The sequence below is a fragment of the Salmo trutta genome, chromosome 12 (assembly GCF_901001165.1).
Source record: "Salmo trutta chromosome 12, fSalTru1.1, whole genome shotgun sequence".
NCBI lineage: Eukaryota > Metazoa > Chordata > Actinopteri > Salmoniformes > Salmonidae > Salmo > Salmo trutta.
Genome location: NC_042968.1, coordinates 9,444,416 through 9,469,353, shown reverse-complemented (window position 1 = coordinate 9,469,353; position 24,938 = coordinate 9,444,416). Strand labels below are relative to the sequence as shown.

The window sequence follows — 24,938 nt, the reverse complement described above, 5'->3', positions numbered from 1 at the left end:
AGTCATCCAGTTTGGGATGGTGACCCTGTTTGTGGCCTCCTTTCCCTTGGCGCCACTCTTTGCGCTGCTCAACAACATCATCGAGATCCGTCTTGATGCTAAGAAGTTTGTCACAGAGGTCAGGAGGCCCATCGCAGGCAGCGCAAAAGACATTGGTAGGATTCTCCACACTTTAACAGCACTGGTCTATTGATGTTATAATAAAAGGGACATTTTTACCTAATTTCTTCCACTTTTCAAATTGAATTTTACTTAATTGGAGATTCCCAGAATAGATACCAAGTTGAAATAGGTAGCAGGAGTTTCCCATCTGAAAACACAGGTCCATCACAAATGTTTTGGTCATGTTTGTGTGATTACATCATTGAGTCAGTCTCTGACTTTGACCAAATACTGTGGCTATTTGGTTTGAATGCAATACATTTTTATACTACAATAATGCAGTAAAATCTAATGATCCTTAAAACCCCTTATCATTATATCCATTCAGTGACTATCAATGGGATATACATTTATTTTTTGTCAATGTTTTTCTGGTGGTGCACATTTATGGTGTGACCATAATACCTTTTTTTCAACCAATTAATAAACCATTGCATCTACCATGTTTAATTAAAGTAGGTACATATAAAGCCCGCTTGTCTACCCAGTTATTGTTGTTTCGGGCAAATCTCCATATCTTATTTGTTCTCTCAGGCATCTGGTATAATCTTCTGAGAGGGCTCAGCAAAGTAGCAGTCATTGTAAATGTAAGTACATACCTTCACATTAATAAAAACATTTAAAGTGCTCATTATTTCCAGGTCTGTCATTAAGATTATACAATGTTGACATTTGAAGATCATTTTGGTCATAACACCTCTCCCCTCTCCTCTGTCTGCTCTCTCCAGGCGTTTGTGATCTCCTTTACGTCAGACTTCATCCCTCGACTAGTCTACCAGTACATGTACAGCCCTGATGGCTCCATGCACGGCTTTGTCAACCACACTCTGTCCTACTTCAACGTCAGTGACTTCCAGCCTGGCACTGCCCCTCTGCAGCCTATGCACCTGGGGTATGAAGTGCAGATATGCAGGTAAGACATTCAAAATATTATTGGCCCCCTCGATGAAATCAGGAAGGGGACTATGAATCTGTCTCCGTCCGTACGTGTGTGTACGTGCGTACGTACGTCACATGCAATATCTCAGACACCACTGGACCGATTTTGACGAAACTTGGGTGAATGATGTCTTGCCATAGAGGTCTGACATTTACAAAATGACAGTGATTGGCCAGATGGTAGTGCTATAACAAACGATTGAAAATGACAACTTTGAAAGGTCACGCTCCTCACTCTGTTTGGCATAATGTCATGAAATTCGCTACATACTGTAGGTCCTTCTCCTCACAAGTAAAATGTTTGCCTCAGCGACCCATAAGGTCCACCATGATGGATTTTCCGCCATTTTGAATGTTGTGAAAAACACAAAAAACGCTACTCCTCTAGCACCGAATGATTGATCTGCACAAAACTTGCATGAAAGGGCTCAACGTAATATGTTCCAGACTAGTAATTAAAACAATATGGCCGCTGTTGACCAAAGCTAACGGTAATTTACCAAAGTAACCGGAGTCTTCAATAATTTGGGCAATTAACAGAATCTATGCAAATCTATGGTAACTTTTGTCATTTTTTATACACTATTGGTCAAAGGTTTTAGAACACCTACTCTTTCAAGGGTTTTTCTTTATTTTTACTATTTTCTACATTGAAGAATAATAGTGAAGACATCAAAACTATGAAATAACACATATGGAATCATGTAGTAACCAAAAAAGTGTTAAACAAATCAAAATCAAAAGAGTGTGCAAAGATGTCATCAAGGCAAAGGGTGGCTATTTGAAGAATCTCAAATATAAAATATATTTTGAATAGTTTAACACTTTTTTTGGTTGCTACATGATTCCATATGTGTTATTTCATAGTTTTGATGTCTTCACTATTATTGTACAATGTAGAAAATAGTCAAAATAAAGGAAAACCCTTGAATGAGTAGGAGTTCTAAAACTTTTGACCGGTAGTGTATCTGTGTCCATATTGTCCATGAGTTTATATTAGATAGACCATATGGTTCAAGAGAAAAATAGCCTAATTAATGAAAAAAGCATCTAATCAACAATGGCATTATTTTCAATAAACTCTGCAACTCTTCCAACTACTGACTTTTTTCACAACTGCCACCAGTTTGATGATGTTGAACATCTCATTCCAAGATCATGGGCATTATTATGGAGTTGGTCCCCCCTTTGCTGCTATAACAGCCTACACTCTTCCAGGAAGGTTTTCCACTAGATGTTGGAACACTGCTGCGGGCACTTGCTTCCATTCAGCCACAAGAACATTAGTGAGGTCGGGCACTTGTGTTGGGCGATTAGGCCTGACTCGCAGTCGGCGTTCCAATGCATCCCAAAGGTGTTTGATGGGGTTGAGGTCAGGGCTCTGTGCAGGCCAGTCAAGTTCTTCCACACCGATCTTGACAAACAATTTCTGTATGGACCGCACTTTGTGCACAGGGTCATTGTCATGCTGAAACATGAAAGGGCCTTCCCCAAACTGTTGCCACAAAGTTGGAAGCACAGAATCATCTAGAATGTCATTGTATGCTGTGGCGTTAAGATTTCCCTTCACTGGAACTATCCCGAACCATGGAAAACAGCCCCAGACCATTATACCACCTCCGCCAAGCTTTACAGTTGGCACTATGCATTCGGGCAGGTAGCGTTCTCCTGGCATCCGCCAAACCCAGATTAGTCCGTCAGACTACCAGATGGTGAAGCGTGATTCATCACTCCAGAGAACGCGTTTCCACTGCTCCAGAGTCCAATGAGAGCGAGCTTTACACACTTTCAGCCGACGCTTGGCATTGCACATAGTGATCTTAGCCTTGTATGCGGCTGCTCGGCCATGGAAACCCGTTTCATGAAGCTCTGATGAACAGTTCTTGTGCTGACATTGCTTCCAGGGGCAGTTTGGAACTCGGTAGTGAGTCTTGCAACTGAGGACAGATGATTTTCAGCACTCGGCGATCCTATTCTGTGAGTTTGTGAGGCCTACCACTTTGAGGCTGAGACGTTGTTGCTCCTAGACATTTTCACTTCACAATAACACCACTGACATTTGACCGGTGCAGCTCTAGCAGGGCATACATTTGACGAACTGACTTTTTCGAAAGGTGGCATCTTATGACGGTGCCATGTTGAAAGTCACTGAGCTCTTCAGTAAGGCCATTTTACTGCCAATGTTTGTCTATGGAGATTGGATAGCTGTGTGCTTGATTTTATACACACCTGTCAGCAACGGGTGTGGCTGAAAAAGTCCACTAATTTGAAGCAATGTCCACATACCTTTTTATATATAGTGTACATATTGACATAGTCATTTTTTTAAATGTATTTATTTATTTCACCTTTATTTAACCAGGTAGGCTAGTTGAGAACTAGTTCTCATTTACAACTGCGACCTGGCCAAGATAAAGCATAGCAGTTCCACACATACAACAACACAGAGTTACACATGGAATAAACAAAACATACAGTCAATAATACATTACAAAAAAAGAAAACAAAAAGTCTATATACAATGAGTGCAAATGAGGTAAGATAATGGAGGTAAGGCAATAAATAGGCCATGGTGGCGAAGTAAATTACAATATAGCAATTAAACACTGGAATGGTAGATGTGCAGAAGATGAATGTGCAAGTAGAAATACTGGGTGTGCAAAAGAGCAAGATAAATAAATAAATACAGATTGGGAATGAGGTAGTTGGATGGGCTGTTTACAGATGGGCTATGTGCAGTGATCTGTGAGCTGCTCTGACAGCTGGTACTTAAAACTAGTGAGGGAGATATGAGTCTCCGGCTTCAGTGAAAAATAAATACAAAATAAATACAATTGTATAATAAAAGGGATCACTCTAAAATCCTCATATTAAACACCAATGTTATTCACTAAGTTGATGGTTTCGGATAATGTTTTACAGCTTTGTCATTCTATGAAAAATATACTGCTCAAAAAAATAAAGGGAACACTTAAACAACACATCCTAGATCTGAATGAAAGAAATAGTCTTATTAAATACTTTTTTTCTGTACATAGTTGAATGTGCTGACAACAAAATCACACAAGAATAATCAATGGAAATCCAATTTATCAACCCATGGAGGTCTGGATTTGGAGTCACACTCAAAATTAAAGTGGAAAACCACACTACAGGCTGATCCAACTTTGATGTAATGTCATTAAAACAAGTCAAAATGAGGCTCAGTAGTGTGTGTGGTCTCCACGTGCCTGTATGACCTCCCTAAAACGCCTGGGCATGCTCCTGATGAGGTGGCGAATGGTCTCCTGAGGGATCTCCTCCCAGACCTGGACTAAAGCATCCGCCAACTCCTGGACAGTCTGTGGTGCAACGTGGCGTTGGTGGATGGAGCGAGACATGATGTCCCAGATGTGCTCAATTGGATTCAGGTCTGGGGAACGGGCGGGCCAGTCCATAGCATCAATGCCTTCCTCTTGCAGGAACTGCTGACACACTCCAGCCACATGAGGTCTAGCATTGTCTTGCATTAGGAGGAACCCAGGGCCAACCGCACCAGCATATGGTCTCACAAGGGGTCTGAGGATCTCATCTCGGTACCTAATGGCAGTCAGGCTACCTCTGGCGAGCACATGGAGGGCTGTGCCGCCCCCCAAAGAAATGCCACCCCACACCATGACTGACCCACCGTCAAACCGGTCATGCTGGAGGATGTTGCAGGCAGCAGAACGTTCTCCACGGCGTCTCCAGACTCTGTCACGTCTGTCACATGTGCTCAGTGTGAACCTGCTTTCATCTGTGAAGAGCACGGGGCGCCAGTGGCGAATTTGCCAATCTTGGTGTTCTCTGGCAAATGCCAAACGTCCTGAACGGTGTTGGGCTGTAAGCACAACCCCCACCTGTGGACGTCGGGCCCTCATACCACCCTCATGGAGTCTGTTTCTGGCCGTTTGAGCAGACACATGCACATTTGTGGCCTGCTGGAGGTCATTTTGCAGGGCTCTGGCAGTGCTTCTCCTGCTCCTCCTTGCACAAAGGCGGAGGTAGCGGTCCTGCTGCTGGGTTGTTGCCCTCCTACGGCCTCCTCCACGTCTCCTGATGTACTGGCCTGTCTCCTGGTAGCGCCTCCATGCTCTGGACACTACGCTGACAGACACAGCAAACCTTCTTGCCACAGCTCGCATTGATGTGCCATCCTGGATGAGCTGCACTACCTGAGCCACTTGTGTGGGTTGTAGACTCCGTCTCATGCTACCAGTAGAGTGAAAGCACCACCAGCATTCAAAAGTGACCAAAACATCAGCCAGGAAGCATAGGAACTGAGAAGTGGTCTGTGGTCCCCACCTGCAGAACCACGCCTTTATTGGGGGTGTCTTGCTAATTGCCTATAATTTCCACCTGTTGTCTATTCCATTTGCACAACAGCATGTGAAATTTATTGTCAATCAGTGTTGCTTTCTAAGTGGACAGTTTGATTTCACAGAAGTGTGATTGACTTGGAGTTACATTGTGTTGTTTAAGTGTTCCCTTTATTTTTTTGAGCAGTGTATAAATTATTATTATTTCATATATTTCACATGTGATAAGGCCACACAGAGGGCCAAAGATAATTACAGACAGACCACCAGAGCTGTTGCCAGAGATTTGAATGTTCATTTCTCTACCGTAAGCCATCATTTTAGAGAAGTTGGCAGTACGTCCAACCGGCCACACAACCGCAGACCACGTGTAACCACGCTAGCCCAGGACCTCCACATCCAGCTTCTTCACCTGCAGGATTATCTGAGACCAGCCACCTGGACAGCTGATGAAACTCGGGGTTCACACAACTGAAGAATTTCAGCACAAACTGTCAGAAACCATCTCATTTGCATACTCATAGTCCTCGCCAGGATCTTGACTTGACTGCAGTTCGGCGTTGTAACCTACTTCAGTGGGCAAATTATTAATCCCAGTTTCAACAGTACCAAGCAGATGGCAGGCAGTGTGTATGGCGTCGTGTGGGCGAGCAGTTTGCTGATGTCAACATTGTGAACAGAGTGCTCCATGGTGGCGGTGGGGTTATGGTAGGGGCAGGCATAAGCTACGGACAAGTAACACAATTGCATTTTACCGATGGCAGTTTGAATGCACAGAGATACCGTGACAAGATCCTGAGGCCCATTGTTGTGCCATTCATCCGCCGCCATCACCTCATGATTCAGCATGTTAATATACAGCCCGATGTCGCAAGGATTTGTACACAATTCCTGGAAGCTGGAAATGTCCCAGTTCTTCCATGGCCTGCATACTCACCAGACATGTCACCCGTTGAACATGTTTGGGATGCTCTGGACCTACATTCACGACAGCGTGTTCCAGTTCCCGCCAATATCCAGCAACTTCACACAGCCATTGAAGAGGAGTGGGACAACATTCCACAGGCCACAATCAACAGCCTGATCAACTCTATGCGAAGGAGATGTGTCAGGCTGCATGAGGCACACCAGATACTGACTGGTTTTCTGATCCAGGCCCCTACTTTTTTTTTAAGGTATCTTTGACCAACAAATCATATCTGTATTCCCAGTTGTGGAATCCATAGATTAGGGCCTAATGAATTTATTTCAATTGACTGGTTTCCTTATATGAACTGCAACTCAGTAAAATCTTTGAAATTGTTGCATGTTGCGTTTATATTTTTGTTCAGTGCATATATACACTAGATGACTGACAGAGTGCGCTGTTTTGAAGCCCCCGCACATCCGTCTTGACGCAACCCCACCATTGTAAAAAATAAGCATTTATTCATGTCTAAAAAAATTGCCATGTTTATGACATGACGCCTTAATGCATACTTTTAAATTATATTATGTGAGCTAAACATAAAATAAAAAATATATAAAAATGTTTTTCCGTAAAGTAGCTAACGTAGCTACCGCCAGCGACATGTGATACAGCTGACGGTTGAAGCAACTGCTGCCCAATGGGAAGCAACATTGGTAACTGGGAAACACCTCGATATAACACTGTTGCTCTTGTCATTCACACCGACTTGTCATTACGTTAGCTTATTGGCATGTCACGATGACATCCAGACGGTAACCAATACTGCAAGTTATTTCTCCCTCGCCCATCGAAATAAACATCCCTTTCTTTTACAAGTTTTAACTAGAGCCGTGCTGCTGTTGTTGCCAGCTAGCCAGCATCAACTAGCTAGCTAGGAAGGGTTCATCAGGACGACTGACTGAACCCAATCCATTCGTCTCCAGTCGAATCTCATCATCAATTTGGGCACCAGGCGTGTCCTGGTAATCTCCCCCGTTTGAAATTGTTGCCACTAATTGTCCCAAGTGGGGGGGCGCTGCATCATTCGTGGGGGACGACATGTTTACTGTACCTTGTTTCAAAACAGGTGTTACATCGTGAGAATGTGTGTGAAGTCTATCATACTGGTTGGATGTGTTGTCATTTATAGTAAATCATTTTGCCAATTCTATCCCCTCTCCAGATACAAGGACTACAGAGAGACACCGTGGTCCAACACCCCCTATGACCTCTCCAAGGAGTTCTGGGCTATACTGGCTTGCCGGCTGGCCTTTGTCGTTGTTTTTCAGGTCAGATGCCTACACAAAAACAAACATATGAGTCATTGAGGGTTCAATCTTTTTATGCTGAAAGCATTTTGTCATATCCTTTTGAATGACTGTTTTTGGAATTTTATTGAAGGAATTGTGAAAGAAATGCCTCAATCTGTACCATCTTTTCTCCTTCTAGAATGTGGTGATGCTGATGAGTGACTTTGTTGACTGGCTGATCCCAGACATCCCCAAGGACATCAGTCTGCAGATCCACAAGGAGAAGATCCTCATGGTGGAGCTCTTCATGAAGGAGGAAGAGGGCAAAAAGCTCCTCCGAGATAGCCACGCCAAACAAAGTCCTCTTCAGCCCCGATCTCGCCCTGCCTCACATACACCTTCTAACTGCTAGTGCCCTGGTGGGTGGCTCCATCTGCCCGTTCATCTGGTCTGTTCAGAAACCTTCAGCCCCCCTGTCTGGACTTGGACACTCCACATACATACACAGTGGCCTACTCAAGAAAAGAGGGAGGCAGTTATTGGCAGGCTTCTGCACGTGCACCCCTTCTGACTTATAGCAAGTCATTGCCCAACCTTTGGTGAATCAGGCAGAAGGCTCAGAGGGCTGTTTTTCTCTTTTGCACAAAAATTATACAATGCAGGAAAACAACATGTAGATCTTTTTTGAATATGCAATTTTGCTAGCTAATGTTTTTATTTTGTAACTTTTGCCTTTTTAAGACACTGAGATCAGGTAAAGGAGCATGCCATTCTGCTTGTTTACCATGCCAATTTTCCCTTATGTCATGTGTTTTATGTCCTGTTTGTTATTATATTAATTCATATCTATCATGGGCTAGGTTTCCATCCAATCGGCGATAGATTTTCATGCAAATATTCTACAATCCGCATAAAAACAATATGCACATTTTCCCACCAGAGATGTTTCCATCAAATGTACATGTTGCAGATAAAAGTATGTGCATGATGACTTAGTGCACATACAAATATATTTAGCGGTTAAATTCCAACATACCGAACAAAAAATAGCCTACAAGTTAAAGGTTTCCATCACATTTTCAAATTTACTGATGTTTTCTCACTATTTTTTTGAACTTTATATAGCGAGCGTGCTAATTCTGGTACTGGCAAGTGTGCTCTAGCCAACGTATCTGCGCTCTGTTGGCTGGACTGCGTATATAGCCTACGTGATGATATTATTATGGACAAAAGAGCGAGATTACTTTTATTTGTCAAACAGCAGCCAAGCATCGATGATCATGTCAACAACTATTTCAAGGAGAGGAAGAAGGTATTTTGTCAGCTCATTTTGTATATAATTTGTAAGTAAACTACTTTTTAATGCATATCCAATACATAGTCAATATTGAATCCTATCAATATACACAGTCTATAAAACATTATTGACTTGCACCCCTTTTGCCCTCAGAACAGCCTCAATTCATCAGGGTATGGACTCAACAAGGTGTCGAAAGAATTCCACAGGGTTACTGGCCCATGTTGACTGCAATGCTTCCCACAGTTGTGTCAAATTGGCTGGATGTCCTTTGGGTGCTGAACCATTCATGATTCACACGGGAAACTGTTGAGCGTAAAAAAAAACAGCAGCGTTGCAGTTCTTGACACACTCAAACCTGTGTGCTTGGCACTTACTACCATCCCCGTTCAATGGCACTTAAATCTATTGTTTTGCCGGTTCACCCTCTGAATGGCACACAAACTATCCATGTCTCAATTATCTCAAGGCTTAAAAATGATTCTGTAACCTGTCTACTCCCATTCATCTACACTGATTGAAGTGGATTTATCAGGCGGCATCAATAAGGGATCATATCTTTCACCCGGATTCACCTGGTCAGTCTATGTTGTGGAAAGAGAAGATGTTCCTAATGTTTTGTATACTCAGTGTATATGGTTTGTAAAACAGGAGAAACTTTCATACATTTTTTCTTAACACAAGAAAAACAACATTATTAAAACCTTTTTAATAACTTCACATATTTACAAATGAAGCACAAAAACAAACGAGAAGAGAAAAAAAATGCTATCCTTTGTTGTACCATGTCATGTTTTGCTTGTTTGTGACCACTGTTTCTTATACAGTAGGATCTGTAATTCTATGTCTGTGTTTAGGAATGTGACAGACCTTTGATTTAGTCTCTTTTGTGCCATGAGACTTCTGATCAAACAGAAACAAATGTAGATACTTCACTTCAATAGAATGACATGAAACCTGCCCCCTAGACTGTTGGAATGTGTTACATTATTCACAATTAACAATTATTATATATATTTTATATTTTCAATGATATGTACGCTATTTAACTGTCTTCAACTTCTATTTTGTGTGTCTACAGTATTGAAATGTATCAACATTGACCTCTTGCAATATAATATGTTTTGAATATTACATTACTCCTGGATGGAAACCCAGGTGTTTGTACTTTGACACTGATTATATGAGATGTCTTTCATTTTGCTTATAGAAAGAACTCTGATGGCCATTAACAATAGTCTAAAATGTATTTGTTAGGACATTGCAGAATATTGCATCACCTCATATTTTAATTTCTGATGCAAGGACATGTTCTTGTTTTTTTTTTCCAACTACTAATATTTTATGTTCATTGTATGACTTATAGGCCAATGCTGAATGGCAGCCACCATACCTTGCTTTTGAGCTAGTGGCATCTTATTCCCAACTGATATTTCAACCCTTGATATTCACCTTGATATACTAGAGCAGTAGAGAAAAACGTGGTGTTTAAATATTTGCCTGAATTGTACAGCAACATTACAACTATATTTGATTAGGATAGCACTACATTTATTTCATATTTCAGGCTTATATTTCCACTGGAGGTCTGTCAGCCTAAAGTAAAAGTTTTAGGATATTTTAATAACAATAAAATAATACAAGTTATGAGAAGTGTATATGTATTTGTATCATGTGTTCGTTATAGAATTGATGTCTACTGTTAGCAAATGCAATACAATGTTTTCACCCTGAACATGGAACAAAAGCACCCCCAGTGTAAATCAAAAGCAAAATATTGGCAAGAACTGTCGTGTGTGTGTGCGTGCGTGCGTGCGTGCGTGCGTGCGTGGGGCAAGGAGGGAGTAAGCAGAGGGCGCACGTGGACATGACTGAGGCTAGGAGAGGATGGGGTGAGAACGTGAGAAGGTGTGTGGAGAGATGTAGAGATAATCCATTTCATTTGTTTTTAAGGATATATACAGATGGTTGAAAGGATCCAGTCAGTGGAAGGGTGGGGGCTGGGGTGTATATCCCAGATTTTAATGTTGGAGTGTGTAAACGGTTAACTGATTGTGTCAGTGTATGGGGCAGAGATGATGGCCATGATTGTAGGTTTGAGATGGGTGGAGGAGGTGAAACCACGTGGTGGTGATCTGCTCTGATTCTGGCTTCAGTGTTGACTACTGCGAAGACGGGCAAGTCGAATAGGGGAGACTTGTTTGTCGAGATGATGGTGCTGTTAATGGGATTGGACAGGATGGGAGTGGTGGTCATCTTTTGTAGGGTTCCCACCCATGTGGGTGTGGAGGGTAATGAGAAGGGGGGGGTAGATGTTTAGGTCCCGCTGGACCGCAGAGAAGTCAAGTCCTTGATCCGGGTAAAAGGGCTGGATCTTTGGCAAAGGGAGTGGGATGCTAGTAGTAAGGTGAGGTAATTTTATTGCATGCATCAGTCAGTAAAGGAAGAGGTGGGGAGTATGGGGTGTAAGGAGAGAGGAAGTTGTGTGGAGTAGACTATGGTTTGGGCATAGAGGTTTGAATGCCACGTTGTGGATGATAGGGAGACATGGCACAGGTATGTGTGATGAGTGTTTAGTGAAGGAAACAGTGGAACATGTGTTGATTATTTTGTGAATTGTATGGCGTAGATAGGGAGAGATTGTGTGAAAGGGTTAGAGAGGCAGGACAGGGTTGGGGTTTGGGTGGTGTAGTGGGGGGAGACAAGAGGAGGGAAGTGGTGTCTATTGATCTATTTCACTTTCTTAGAGGAACAGGACTAATTAAGAGAATTGAATGTAGTTAGGTCGTGCCTGGCCTCCCACTACAGTACAGTAGGTGGCAGTGTATGCACCTTGAAAGTTAGATGCGCCCCACCAACCCAATCCCAAAGAAGAAGAAGACCTGTCGTGTGAGATATTTACTTGGTTCACTACAGTCAAGATGAGTACGTTTAACAGCGTTTTGCTGAAGATTTCAGGTGAACTTGTTGGTGATCAATTGGAGAAAATGAAGTTCCTGTGTATTAAAGAAATAGGAAAAAATCGTCTCGAGAAGATGACCAGTGGCTTACAACTTTTCATGGTCCTAATGGAAAGAAATAAACTTGGACCCGACAACACAGTATTTCTAGTTTCGCTTTTGACCGACATTGGTCGCCTAGATCTTGCGGACAAACTTACCAACTGTGAAAGTCAATATGCTGGATCACCGAATTATTTTCCTAACGATGAGGAGCAAGGTAAATGAAGTGGTTTTCCCCACTCCCGAATATTAATGGCAAAATGTTGAAATATCATAACATAGGCCATTTTGTTCTTGGGCTGTGACGCCTGTTTCAACAGTTACTGTAAAGTGGAGGTGTTGCTTAGTCATTCTACAGAGGGAAGTGCCCAATGTCTTGTTGAATGTATGTGAGAATGTATCAGAGATCATGGCTACATGTTATCTGGGGAACCCTGTCACTACTGCTATGGAAGATATTAGGCTACATTGTCACTATCTTTCTGACATGCTCTCCCATACAGTAAATGTTTGCCAATGTATTGTATTTCCTCTGAGGGCAAATATAAAATGCAACTGCCTCAGATAATGTATATTCTGTATATAGTGCATTGTGTTGGAAATATGACTTTTGTAGTTGACTTATTTACATTCCATGGCATCTTCTCTTTTCCCAGCAAAACTTGACGTTGCAACAGAAGTGATCACTAACCGCATTGGAAGGAAGTGGCAAACATATGGTCGTAAACTTGGTCTGTCAGAGGCCAAACTGGACCATATCGCGCAGAAGCACCCGAATAACCTGGAAGAGCAAGTGGTGGAGCTTTTGAAGGAATGGCGGAAAATGCAGAAAGCTGAGGCCAAAACAGACACTTTGATAAAGGCCCTTCGCTCCTGTGATCAGAACTACACTGCTGATCGGATACAGACAGAACTTGAAAAACTTAATGCCAATGGTGGACAGTGAAAGTGTGACAAACAATCTTCATCTTTTCTTAGGCCTCTTATGTTGTTTACTCAATGCATTATTTATTCATTGCTTTCACAATGAGTTTGGTGCTTTTATAAGATTCAGTAAATCACCACAATTTGTTGGCAATATTGGTATACCAGTATACTCATGTACCAGTATAATTTTATGGAGATTTTCCCAGTGCGCTCTGGGTACATGCATTCCTACTACATATTGTTAGGGAATTTGGGAGAAACTTGATTGAACTATGGATATAAAATTGTATAGATAATGTGCATTTAAATGTGATATTGATGTATCCACTGTTGAGATTAGTAAAAAAAAAAGTCTGTTTCCCTCAAGCTGGTAAAAATACTTTTCTAATTATTTAATGTTGGAGTAAACTCAAAAATGGATTTGTTTATGATTGTAGTCATGCCATTCCAAATTCAACAAAACCCACAAATGTTTCTGTTTGGGGTTACTGTGAACATGTTCCATAGTTGCTGTAATACTTGTTCAAAGCATTATAATACTTATGTTGAGTAAAGCGTGTTGTATGGGCACATATTTGGAGAACTGTATTGAAATGGAAATATAGATACAGATGGAGCTTTTGATTTCAATTGATCAGATTTTTATTGTGATTTATTAGAGACAAATTACATTAATAGTTCTACCACGAGAGTTCACTCTACTCCTTCAGCTGAATGATCTTGAGTCCATCGGAAGTGAGACCACAGGTATCCAACTGTTACTATTGGGGGGGGGGGGGGTAAGGAGAAAAAAATGGTGATTATTTAATCATACACATAAAGCTATGTCCAGTGTGATCAGGGGCGAAAATCTGATATCAACTTTGGAGGGGACAATTACATGAAATTTTCTCAAGAGCAATTCCTGAGGGGGACACCAAAAGTAGTGCTGTAACACATAGCCTACATTGTAATATGGTAAATGTATATTGAGGAACCAAAGAAATAAGGTGTTTGCCGTACTCCTAACTACCGGTACCCAAAACTACACAACTAATCACAACAGCAATACCATTGCCTTTAACAAATCTTAGTTCAGTCACCAGTTTAAGTTGAGAGTGGGGGTATCCATGGCATTTTCCAATTATGTTCCTATTTTACAAGTAAAAAAAATGAAGAACCTTTCATAATGTTGCCAAACAAAGACTCAACACACTTACCTGAGACTCCCTGTCTCTGCCAGTCTGTCCCTGCATATCTGTCCCCAACTCTGCTGTCTGTGTGCCATCTGTTGCCTGCTCTGCCTAATGACATCATTGTGAAACATTTCCATTAGAATTTCATTTCTTTCTTATGAACATTTTATCAACTAGTCTTTGAGATATTAGGCTACTAGGGTTCTTACTTTGCGTTTTGGTGTACTGAAAAATACTCTGATGTCCGTCTTTTATTTTTCTGCCATTTTTCTACCTGGCTGGCTGGCTACACACACACACACACACACACAGTGTGTAGGTTATTTACAGTAGGAGATGGGCTTCTATCATCTTATCTTTTATCATTCTATTTGGGATTCGATCTAAAAGGTAGCTAGCAAATGTGAAACGGATTAAAATGACAAGAGTTGACAGCTGTATGAGTTCACCATTTACACAACATATGCTGCAACCTTTTGTAATTTTAATAGTTTGTTTCATATTGGCTGGCTTCCAACAATAGCTGAATTTGCAAATCTAGCGAGCACCAATTCCGTTTCAGTGGTGTTTGCTATAATCTTTGCTACCCGGGTTAAATAAAGGTGAAATAAAATAAATAAATAAAAGTTCCCTTGCGACAATTTAGCTTTTGCAACGAGACCATTAAATATATTTAAGACAATGGTAGAAGAGAGTGTAGTTCTGTTCAGTTTGGACTTCAGTTTATTGCTAACCTTATCACAGGGACTTTGAAGCACTAACTTACATCATCTGCATGCTGATCTTGGAATAAATTGATGATAGCAAAGATTCCATCTTTGACGAGGCCACATAAATGGAATAATTACTAGCTAGCTTAATAGTTAATATTTGCCCGCTAGTGCTGCATATTCAGCTAGTGTGTGTGCGCGATTGACTGGATTAACCTCACGCCTTTCAGACAGTGGATACCACCCCTCTGTTACCTTGCCAACTAAGGAACTGGCAGTGGATCAAACCATTGTGAGGCAAATGGTGGGGGGGTCGCAATCTTTTGAAATTTAAAAACATGCTATTAAGTGTCTATAATCAGCACAATTGCTTTCATTGCGTATTATTAATATTATTTAAATTACATAGTTATGTTTCAGTGATATATTGGGGGGGACAAATCATATTTTTCCCAGGATGGGGGGGTCGTGTGTCCCCCGTCCCCCCCGGGATTTCCGCCCCTGAGTGTGATATATCCTCCCACCCTCAATGTCACAATTCTTACATTGTTATTAAGCTCTAGATCAGTGGTTCTTAACCTGGGTTCGATCGAACCCCAGGGGTTCGGTGAGTCAGTCTCAGGGGTTCGGCGGAGGTCAAGACACACACCCGACTCATATGATTCGTGATGACGCCCCGCTTGGCCATCATTGGCTGCAGGTGATCACGCAACATCGCTTGGCCTATCTGTGCTGCAGGGAATTTGGCGCGCTCAGTAGTCGAATTGTGACTGTCGTGATGGTACGTCGTGTGATTTCTTTCTTAATATTTTAATCCCTTCATACTAACTATGTCGAGCAAAAAAAGAAAGTGGTCGGACGAATATGTACAATATGGATTCACATGTATAACGGAACGTGATGAGAGTCAGCGTCCTAACTGCATGATTTGCAATGCCAAGTTGAGCAATTCTAGTCTAGCACCGGCAAAACTAAGAGAACACTTCCTTAAGCTGCATGGAGATGGACAATACAAGAACACAACGCTCGCTGAATTCAAGGTGAAGAGAGCCATTTTTCCAATTAAGAAGGGTTCGGTGAATGCGCATATGAAACTGGTGGGGGTCAGTACCTCCAACAAGGTTAAGAACCACTGCTCTAGATATATTAGCACTGGGGAAGAGGTATCTAGGGGGGCGGAATGAGGAGGTGTGATCCGGTCACGCAGCCTTGGCCTAGATTGAATCATCCAAACCCAAGTACAGCAAATTGTTCAGCCTGTCAATGTCGTTCTTACTCATCTGAGTGGCCTCGCCGAAAGACACGTTGTTGTTGTCGGGGAAGGGCACCGTGGTGGGGCGGTTGTTCTTGGAGAAGGCATACCTGTAACCACACCAAATCACAATACATCAATATTCAGGCCTACTCAACAATGTCACTGCTGAAGGTACAATATAGCTTGGCCTGAATGAAAGCTTACTGACTTTAAGCGTCAGCTGTCAGAGCAACTTACCGATCGCTGCAGCTGTACACAGCCCATCTAAATAGCCCATCCAACCAACTACCTACCTCATCCCAATATTAGTTTTTGTTTTTCTGCTCTTTTGCACACCAATATTTCTACTTGCACATCCTCATCTGCATATATATCACTCCAGTGTAAATTGCTAAATTGTCATTTATTTATTGCCTTACCCCTTACTTCATTTGCACACACTGTATACCTGATTTTTCTATTGTGTTGACTGTATGTTTGTTTATTCCATGTGTAACTCTGTGTTGGTGTTTTTGTTGCACTGCTTTGCTTTATCTTGGCCAGGTCGCAGTTGTAAATGAGAACTTGTTCTCAACTGGCCTACCTGGTTAAATAAAGGTGAAATATATATTGTTTTAATTACACCCTCCCATCCACCCCGACCAAACACCCTCCTTTCGTTTTGGCCTTAAGTAACCTTATGTCTTATGTAGCCATACCAAACATAACATATAATGCTAATTTGAGTGTCCTGGATTTACATTTACTATGTTACATGTAGTCTATGAGACCAGGCTGCCATTCTAGCCAATGAGAAGGCAGATACAGGTGTGACAACAGGGACAACTCTGATATAAAGTGTTTTTTCTCAAAGTTGCCCGGGATGTCATGTGTCCTACTCATTAGACTAATGACAACCTAAGCATTACACAACTTCCATTTGATCAAATAAGCCACACATACTGTAGCAAATAAGCTATTCTATTTTTTGTTAACCAAATTCGACACTCATTGACGTTCATACAAAAACTCGCCACATGCTTGAGTAGACATATTTTTGGCCCAGTTATTCCTCTCTTCTCTTCCTCTCTGGCCTCCCAGAACGGCTTCGCCTGGTACAAACCGGGCTACTTTAATCGAATCCCCTCGTTTGGAGAAAAGGCCATTCCTTTCATCCAATCAGCATGTCCGAATGGAAATTTGGACATTGACCCATCCCACTGTAGGTTAGAGTATCTTGTCAGCATATAAAGAGGAAAGTTGCAAAAAGGATCAAAGTTGTTGATGAAGACAAGCGGTGTAATAATCCTCTCGTTTCTTGTTGGAGTATGTTTCATGAGCAATGATGTGTTCTTGGGAGCTCCAGCCACCCTAGTCATAGAATGTTCTCTCTGCTACCGCACGGCAAGCGGAACCGGAGCGCCAAGTCTAGGTCTAAAAGGCTTCTGAACAGCTTCTACCCCCAAGCCATAAGACTTCTGAACAGCTAATCAAATGGCTACCCAGACTATTTGCATTGACACCCCTCCCCTTTTTTTACGCTGCTGCTACTTGCTGTTTATTATCTATTATCTATGCCTATTCACTTTACCCCTAGCTACATGTACATATTACCTCAATTACCTCGACTAACCTGTACCCCCGCACATTGACTCGGTACAGTTACCCTGTGCATATAGCCTCGTTATTGTTATTTTATTGTTGCTCTTTCATTTTTTACTTTAGTTTATTTAGTAAATATTTTTTCTTAACTCTTATTTTTCTTAAAACTGCATTGTTGGTTACGGGCTTGTAAGTCAGCATTTCACAGTAAGGTCTACACCTATTGTATTCGGGGCGTGTGACAAATAACATTTGATTTGATTTGATTTAAGACCTATTTGCAGGCACGAAGATTGTGATTAAAGAGCACATTGGGAAAGATGGAGTCAGTCAGATTGACCAGGGGGCCTCATTTATCAAAGGTGCGTGCACACAAAAAAGTCTCTAAACCTTGTGTGCACCAGTTTTCCCACAAAGGTTGATATTTATAATCTCCATGCAAATCTCAAACCATGCGTGTCCACAACTTCTAGAAGATGAATAACTGTTTTGCAAGCAAAAAGGTTTGGGGAAAATGGGAGGTGTTTGAATTATAATAACAGTAGGCTAATAACGGCGTTAAAAGGTAGGCCTAATGAGAAAACAGATGAATTTTCCATTGGTATAGCAGCATGTTGTCTAATATGTTTATTTTACTTTTATTATATAGGCCTAAATCATAATGCAGGACATGTCTCTCATCTTCTGACATAACTGGTTTAAATTATTCACGCTGCACAACAAATAGTAAGCTACCATTAATCAATCGCTTATTCAATAGCCAACTAATGCTCGAAAGTAAATAGACTGGTAGCCTTGACAGTATGGGTAGGCTACATAGGATTAGGAGCATGACATCATAGCTTTTTAATTTCAGAGCCTACACCAAGGCAGGAAATATGAACAGGAGATAGAAACACAATCATGTATCGATAAACTAAATATTGAACAACAATGCGTCTTTTACATAGAAGTGTGGGCTATAGCATTTACTTTTAAATTGTTCACAGAATGCAACATTCTGTCCACACCTCTACAGAAATAAGGTCATATTTGCCATTGTGCTTTCTTTTAGGAACTTTCATGGCCCATTTCCAACTTCTCCAAATCATACGGCAAATGAGGGCATTTTTGTTACCATAAAAGGATGACGTTTTCCAGGCGGGGTAGTAGCCCTCGTTCACCACCGCACAAATATAATATGTGTCTGATTTATCAATATACTATGGATCTGAGTGTGTGCGACAGTTTGATAAATCCCAATCATTTGTAGTGCAAGCAAATCCTAGAATCTCCACGTACGCCAGAATGTAGTACGAAATGTATGCATGGTCAATAAGTGAGGCCCCGGGAGTGTTATGATGTTGATTTTATGTGTCAAAACAGCCAAAAAAGCATGAATTGTGGTTCTGAAAAATACAGAAGGATGAAGTGGAATGCTCTGATTTTCGAAGTAGGGCGTAATGATATGATTACACTGCCACCTGGTTGAATAAAGATGGCTGAATAGACGCACATGCCTGGTTCTTCTAGCGACAGCTAGCATAGTACTACATGGTGTCAGAAGTAAAGTAAACGATAGTTTCACTGAAAGCTATGGAACCACTTTCACCCTCACAAATCCTGAGCCTGGAGGGCAACATATCAGAAAATCTGAGAATATACAACAGTTCAAGATCTGAGTGCTAGCGAAAAAAGACAGAAAAACGGAGAGATGCAATGTACTGCTACACTGTGTGGGAGAGTAAGCACAAGAGCAATTCAATACACTCACATTCGTGGACGGAGAGTGAGAGTGAATCAAACCGAACATCCCAAAGTTTGAGGACTACTGTACACAAAGACCGGACGAGACATTCAACCAGTTTGTCAGCGACCTATCAAGAAACTGTGAGTACGAGCATTTATTGGATGGAATAATCAGAGACCGTATTGTGGAAGGCATAATGGACAATGACACTCGGAGGTGAACAAACCTTGGACAAGTGTATTGACATGTGCCGTGCAGCGGAATGCACAGTAACCGATGGTAGACGAGTGCTCCCGTGGCTGCGGGAGACAACGCCGTTAATACTGTCATGCAGCTGTCATGCAGTGCTCAAACGCCAACACGGCGCACATGCGCGGAGGCAGATCTGGATGCATTGCACAGAGCAGAGAGGACAAACAGTGTGAAATCAAAAAGAGGGAATAAATTAAAGCAATGCTGATCAAGATGGCACCATAGCAAACTGCAAATGCTGTCGAAAAACACATGCTTGATGAAGATGCCCAGCTTATTGAAAAACATGCACAAACTGCCAGATCCTAATCACTTTGCTAATGTTTGCAGCAGCAGAAATGTACATGAACTCCTTGACTGACTCGAATGAGGAGCTAACCTTAATCTTCGCTTACCTTTTGGAATAAACAGCACCCAAGAAGTGTTCCACAAGAGAATGGCACAACTTTTCATAGACATTGAAAGAGTGGTGACATACAGTTGAAGTCGGAAGTTAACATACACCTCAGGCAAATACGTTTAAACCCAGTTTAAAAATTCCCTGTCTTAGGTCAGTTAGGATCACCACTTTATTTTAAGAATGTGAAATGTCAGAAAAAATAGCTGAGAGAATTATTTATTTCAGCTTTTATTTATTTATTTCACATTCCCAGTGGGTCAGAAGGGAAGCACTGCCTTTAAATTGTTGTGCCAGACTTGTGTCAAACTTGTGTCAAACATTTCGGGTAGCCTTCCACAAGCTTCCCACAATAAGTTGGGTGAATTTTGGCCCATTCATCCTGACAGAGCTGGTGTAACTGAGTCAGGTTTCTAGGCCTCCTTGCTCGCACAAGATTTTTCAGTTCTGCCAACAACTTTTCTATAGGCTTGAGGTCAGGGCTTTGTGATGGCCACTCCAAACCTTGACTTTGTTGTCCTTAAGTCATTTTGCCACAACTTTGGAAGCATGCTTGGGGTCATTGTCCATTTGGAAGACCCATTTGCGACCAAGCTTTAACTTCCTGACTGATGTCTTGAGATGTTGCTTCAATATATCCACATAATTTTCCATCCTCATGATGCCATCTATTTTGTGAAGTGCACCAGTCCCTCCTGCAGCAAAGCACCCCCACAACATGATGCTGCCAACCCCCGTGCTTCACGGTTGGGATGGTGTTCTTCGGCATGCAAGCCTCCCCCTTTTTCCTCCAAACATAACGATGGTCATTATGGCCAAACAGTTCTATTTTTGTTTCATCAGACCAGAGGACATTTCTCCAAAAAGTATGATCTTTGTCCCCATGTGCAGTTGCAAACCCTAATCTGGCTTTTTATGATGGTTTTGGAGCAGTGGTATCTTCCTTACTGAGTGGCCTTTCAGGTTATGTCGATATAGGACTCGTTTTACTGTGGATATAGATACTTTTGTACCTGTTTCCTCCAGCAACTTCACCAGGTCCTTTGCTGTTGTTCTGGGATTGATTTGCACTTTTCGCACCAAAGTACATTCATCTCTCTCCTTCCTGAGCGTGGTCCCATGGTGTTTATACTTGCGTACTATTGTTTGTACAGATGAACGTGATACCTTCAGGCATTTCGAAATTGCTCCCAAGGATGAACCAGACTTGTGGATGTCTACCATTTTTTCTGAGGTCTTGGCTGATTTCTTTTGATTTTCCCATGATGTCAAGCAAAGAGGCACTGAGTTTGAAGGTAGGCCTTGAAATACATCCACAGGTACACCTCCAATTGACTAAAATGATGTCAATTAGCCTATCAGAAGCTTCTAAAGCCATGACATAATTTTCTGGAATTTTCCAAGCTTTTTAGGCACAGTCAACTTAGTGTATGTAAACTTCTGACCCACTGGGATTGTGATACAGTAAATTATAAGTGAAATAATCTGTTTGTAAACAATTGTTGGAAAAATTACTTGTGTCATGCACAAAGTAGATGTCTTAACCGACTTGCCAAAACTATAGGTTGTTAACAAGACATTTGTGAGTGGTCGAAAAATTAGTTTTAATGACTCCAACCTAAGTGTATGTAGACTTCTGACTTCAACTTTACATAGATGACCTACTCGTCTTTGGAAAAGACAAGAAGGAACATGACAGCAGACTGGAACAGGTTCTGGACAGGGCCAGAAGTGTGAACTTGAAGTTCAACAAGGAAAAGAGCAAAATAGACATTCGAGAGGTGAAGTACCTTGGTCACACACTCAGCCAAGATGGAGTCAAGCCAGACTCTAGCAAAGTAAAGGAGTCGATGAAATGGAGACACCCAAGGACAGGCAAGTCTTGGAGAGGTTCCGGGGTATGGTGAAATACCTGGCAAAGTTTATTCGACACGTTTTAACACTCACCGATCCACTGAGAGAGCTGTTACAGAAAGACATTGCATGGCACTGGAACGAATGACATGAAGATGCAATGATACTAACATCAAGAAGACCGTAGTGTATAACACACAACATCACTCAGATGCTACAATGTAACACAGCCGGTAGAGCCATCAGTGGACGCCTCCAAAGCAGGCCTGGGAGATTCAAAACGGATCAGTTGTGGCATACACTTCAAAAGCACTAACCAAGGCTCAGACCAACTATGCTCAGATTGAACAGGAAACACTGGCCATTATGTTTGGATGGCTGAAATGTTGTCAATTCATATATGGCAAAGGGACAGAAATCCGGACTGACCACAAACCACTGGTTTCCATCTTCAAGAACCCCCTGGGAAGCACATCACCGAGAATACAGTGACTCCTCCTGAAACTGTAACCCTACCAGCTGAATGTGGTCCACAAGCCTGGAAAATAAATGTATGTGGCCGATACACTCTCCAGAGCATTTTTCAAAGTCTGGGCCAACTGTGCGCTGTCCTTTGGGGCTCCCGGTCACGGCGGGCTGTGACACAGCCTGGAGTTTGTTCCTGCGATGCAGTGCTTTTGACCGCTGCGCCACTCAGTCGCTATCTGATGTGGTGCCGTGCCTTCTCAACCTTGAGGCACACTTGAAGTCAACTACTGTTGCAAAACATTTGGCACAGATCCTCCTGAAGTCACTGCGTGAGTGCTTTGCATGCATGCATGCTGAATCTTCTGGCAGCCAACTTCCATGCAACCCCTGCAGCAGCTTGCCTGATAGACCTAAGTGTGTCTCTGGCACTTCACTCAACAGAGATGGAGCCACTGATATGGGTGGCAGAGTCTTTTGTATTTCAGCAAATCAGAGTGTACAGCCGTGGAGCAGCAGGACCCCAGCAAGATGCCAGCACGTTGAATCCAGCAAGCATCTCGAAATATAGCTTCTTCGCATCGGAAATTGTGTCTGAGGTCACTGTCCAACCTGGCAGGGCATTAAGTGGGCTTATATTTATCCAAAGCTGTGCCCTGTGGTACTGGATCTGGTTTCTGCCCCTGCGTCCCAAGCGTTAGTGGAAAGAATATTCAGCCTGTCATCAGGCTTGAGAATCCAAACGAGTACCTCTCTGGAACACAGAGTCTTATTGAAGATAAACCAGAAAATCTTGTTTGGTTGAACAGAAACACACACTGGCGCTGCCCATGCTCTCACAGAAATCATCATGACACAGAGATCTTATGTATATCCAAGTCTATGGCCCTTGCCCAGGGACAAGAATTGAAATCCCCCAGAAATGTACTATTGGCCTACAACACATAATAAAAGGCTCCTAGTCTACCACGCATAGGCTACTTTCTGTCCCTAACACTAAAACTAAAATAAATAATATAACAATGAAATATAAATGGTTTTATCAAACTGAAATAAAAACTAATAAATTATGACTGAACTAACTGAAACTAAACTGAATTTCAAATATAAAACTAAAAACTAATACAATCAAAACTAAATCACAAACCTAACCTTGCTATCAAGGCACAGAATCAAAAACAGAAAACCTTCTATGACCAAACTGGAAAGGACCTGCCTGCATTGAGGAAGGGTGACTACGTGTTCAGGACTGCCACAGGACTACCACAGCCGTTGTCACTAAGGTAGAGGAACAGAAATCCGGACCTATGGTACTGGTCCGGATTTCTGTGACACAGCCTGATTCATTTAACAATTAAAGTAATCGTCCACGTCTCCCATCTCCACAACCACAGTCTTCAGCTGGGAGTAGTACTCGATGGTCACCTGGCCGTTCTCCCTGCCAAAACCAGGGAGACTGTTTTCTAACCTTTAGTAGAAAACAAAAGCATAGAAAAACCCTGGTTGTTAATATTATTGCACCCATTGACTTCAAGCGAAGAAGTGGTGCCATCTAATCGAGCTAAATGGGGCATAAGAGCCTTGTGAGCCTAGCTAGCTAACGATGTGTAGCCGACACAGCAATAGCTACTGTTCACTGCTCATGGTATAAGTGCGAAGTGACACGTGTCAGAACATGGCCATTATTCTAAAAATAAGCTTTTTAAAATTGTGCGCAACCATCGGCATCTTCTAAGAACGGAAGATAATGAAAAAGAGGGGAAACCACAGGCCACGGACAGGCCTGTGCCATCTCACAAAGCCCCCCCTCAAGAAGAGAACACGGACATATGCCCACTGCAGGCCCTCAACGTACTCTGAGTAGATGGGCAGTCAAACACACTACCAGATATGAGTGAGAGAAAAAAAATGTTAAAAACAAAGACTGCAGTTAAAACAGAGACATTATAGACCACACGGGAAGTTAAGTTTAAAGAAAATTGGAAAAAAAGTTATACACATAACACTGTTCTTTAGTCAGCACAAACTGTTTACACTATTCCTGTGGTTTGATAATAATAATAATACTCAGCCTTCCCCTATATCTTGTGTTAGCAAATGTTTTTGTATTTTTAGCTGGGAGACGCGTTTATATGATTATGCTGCCACCTGCCGGAAGAGGAAGTTAATGGTGCAGTTGAATAAAGATGGCCGAAAAGACACACACCTGCTTCTGGTAGCGACAGCCAACATAATATTACATAGGGCACCGATAAAATGTGTTATCAGTGGCATCTCACCAGGTATTGATGCTCAATGGTTTAGGCTGAATATGCCAGGAGTTGTGGATGCACTTCTCTTGACCCGTATGGTAACCGGAAAGGAGGATGAAAGTCTATCGGTTTTACTGTTGTTTGATGAAGTTTCTTCCGATACAGGTGAGAGTGTATGTCCAAAAGCCGCTGCACGTGTCAAGTGTTTGAGGAAGGAGTCTGAGGAAGCACAGTGTTGCAATTGTGGTAGGAATCATGTTCCCAGAATGCCCTGTAAAGTAGCTGATCAAATCAAATGACTATCATTTTTAGCTACACTGAACAAAAATATAAATGCAACATGTAAAGTGTTGGTCCCATGTTTCATGATGTGAAATAAAAAAAAATCCCATAAACTTTCCATAC

At 41.9% G+C, this 24,938-nt stretch overlaps 2 protein-coding genes and 2 long non-coding RNA genes across 9 annotated transcripts in view; 2 read left to right on the top strand and 2 right to left on the bottom strand.

Annotated features, from left to right (window-relative positions):
- The window catches only part of LOC115202896 (anoctamin-1), a 62,998-nt gene extending 53,964 nt beyond the window's left edge, over positions 1-9,034 (top strand). For all 6 annotated transcript variants that reach the window (XM_029767055.1, XM_029767058.1, XM_029767057.1 and 3 more), the window contains 5 exons: positions 3-155; positions 697-749; positions 891-1,075; positions 7,571-7,676; positions 7,837-9,034. In XM_029767055.1, coding sequence (XP_029622915.1) covers positions 3-155; positions 697-749; positions 891-1,075; positions 7,571-7,676; positions 7,837-8,049 — 710 coding nt within the window. In that variant the 3' untranslated portion in view covers positions 8,050-9,034. The remainder of the gene's footprint in view (positions 1-2; positions 156-696; positions 750-890; positions 1,076-7,570; positions 7,677-7,836) is intronic.
- Positions 9,035-11,783: 2,749 nt separating this feature from the next.
- Positions 11,784-13,497, top strand: LOC115202892 (FAS-associated death domain protein-like). Its single transcript, XM_029767051.1, has 2 exons — positions 11,784-12,153; positions 12,593-13,497. Exons 1-2 carry the CDS (start codon positions 11,856-11,858, stop codon positions 12,880-12,882), a joined length of 588 nt encoding a protein of 195 aa, XP_029622911.1. The 5' UTR covers positions 11,784-11,855; the 3' UTR covers positions 12,883-13,497.
- Positions 13,488-14,110, bottom strand: LOC115202893 (uncharacterized). The gene is made up of 2 exons (XR_003880080.1): positions 14,063-14,110; positions 13,488-13,624 (listed from the first exon to the last, which is right to left on the bottom strand). It is a non-coding gene; the product is annotated as an uncharacterized LOC115202893 (long non-coding RNA).
- LOC115202894 (uncharacterized) lies at positions 14,106-24,726 on the bottom strand. Its single transcript, XR_003880081.1, has 3 exons — positions 24,561-24,726; positions 16,025-16,110; positions 14,106-14,146 (listed from the first exon to the last, which is right to left on the bottom strand). It is a non-coding gene; the product is annotated as an uncharacterized LOC115202894 (long non-coding RNA).
- Between the last annotated feature and the right edge of the window lie 212 nt (positions 24,727-24,938).

Bases quoted from the DNA above. Each gene is read 5' to 3' on its own strand.
- LOC115202892 (XM_029767051.1), top strand. From the start codon at position 11,856: ATGAGTACGTTTAACAGCGTTTTGCTGAAGATTTCAGGTGAACTTGTT. The intron at 12,154-12,592 runs GTAAATGAAGTG...CTCTTTTCCCAG, and splicing joins TCCTAACGATGAGGAGCAAG to CAAAACTTGACGTTGCAACA.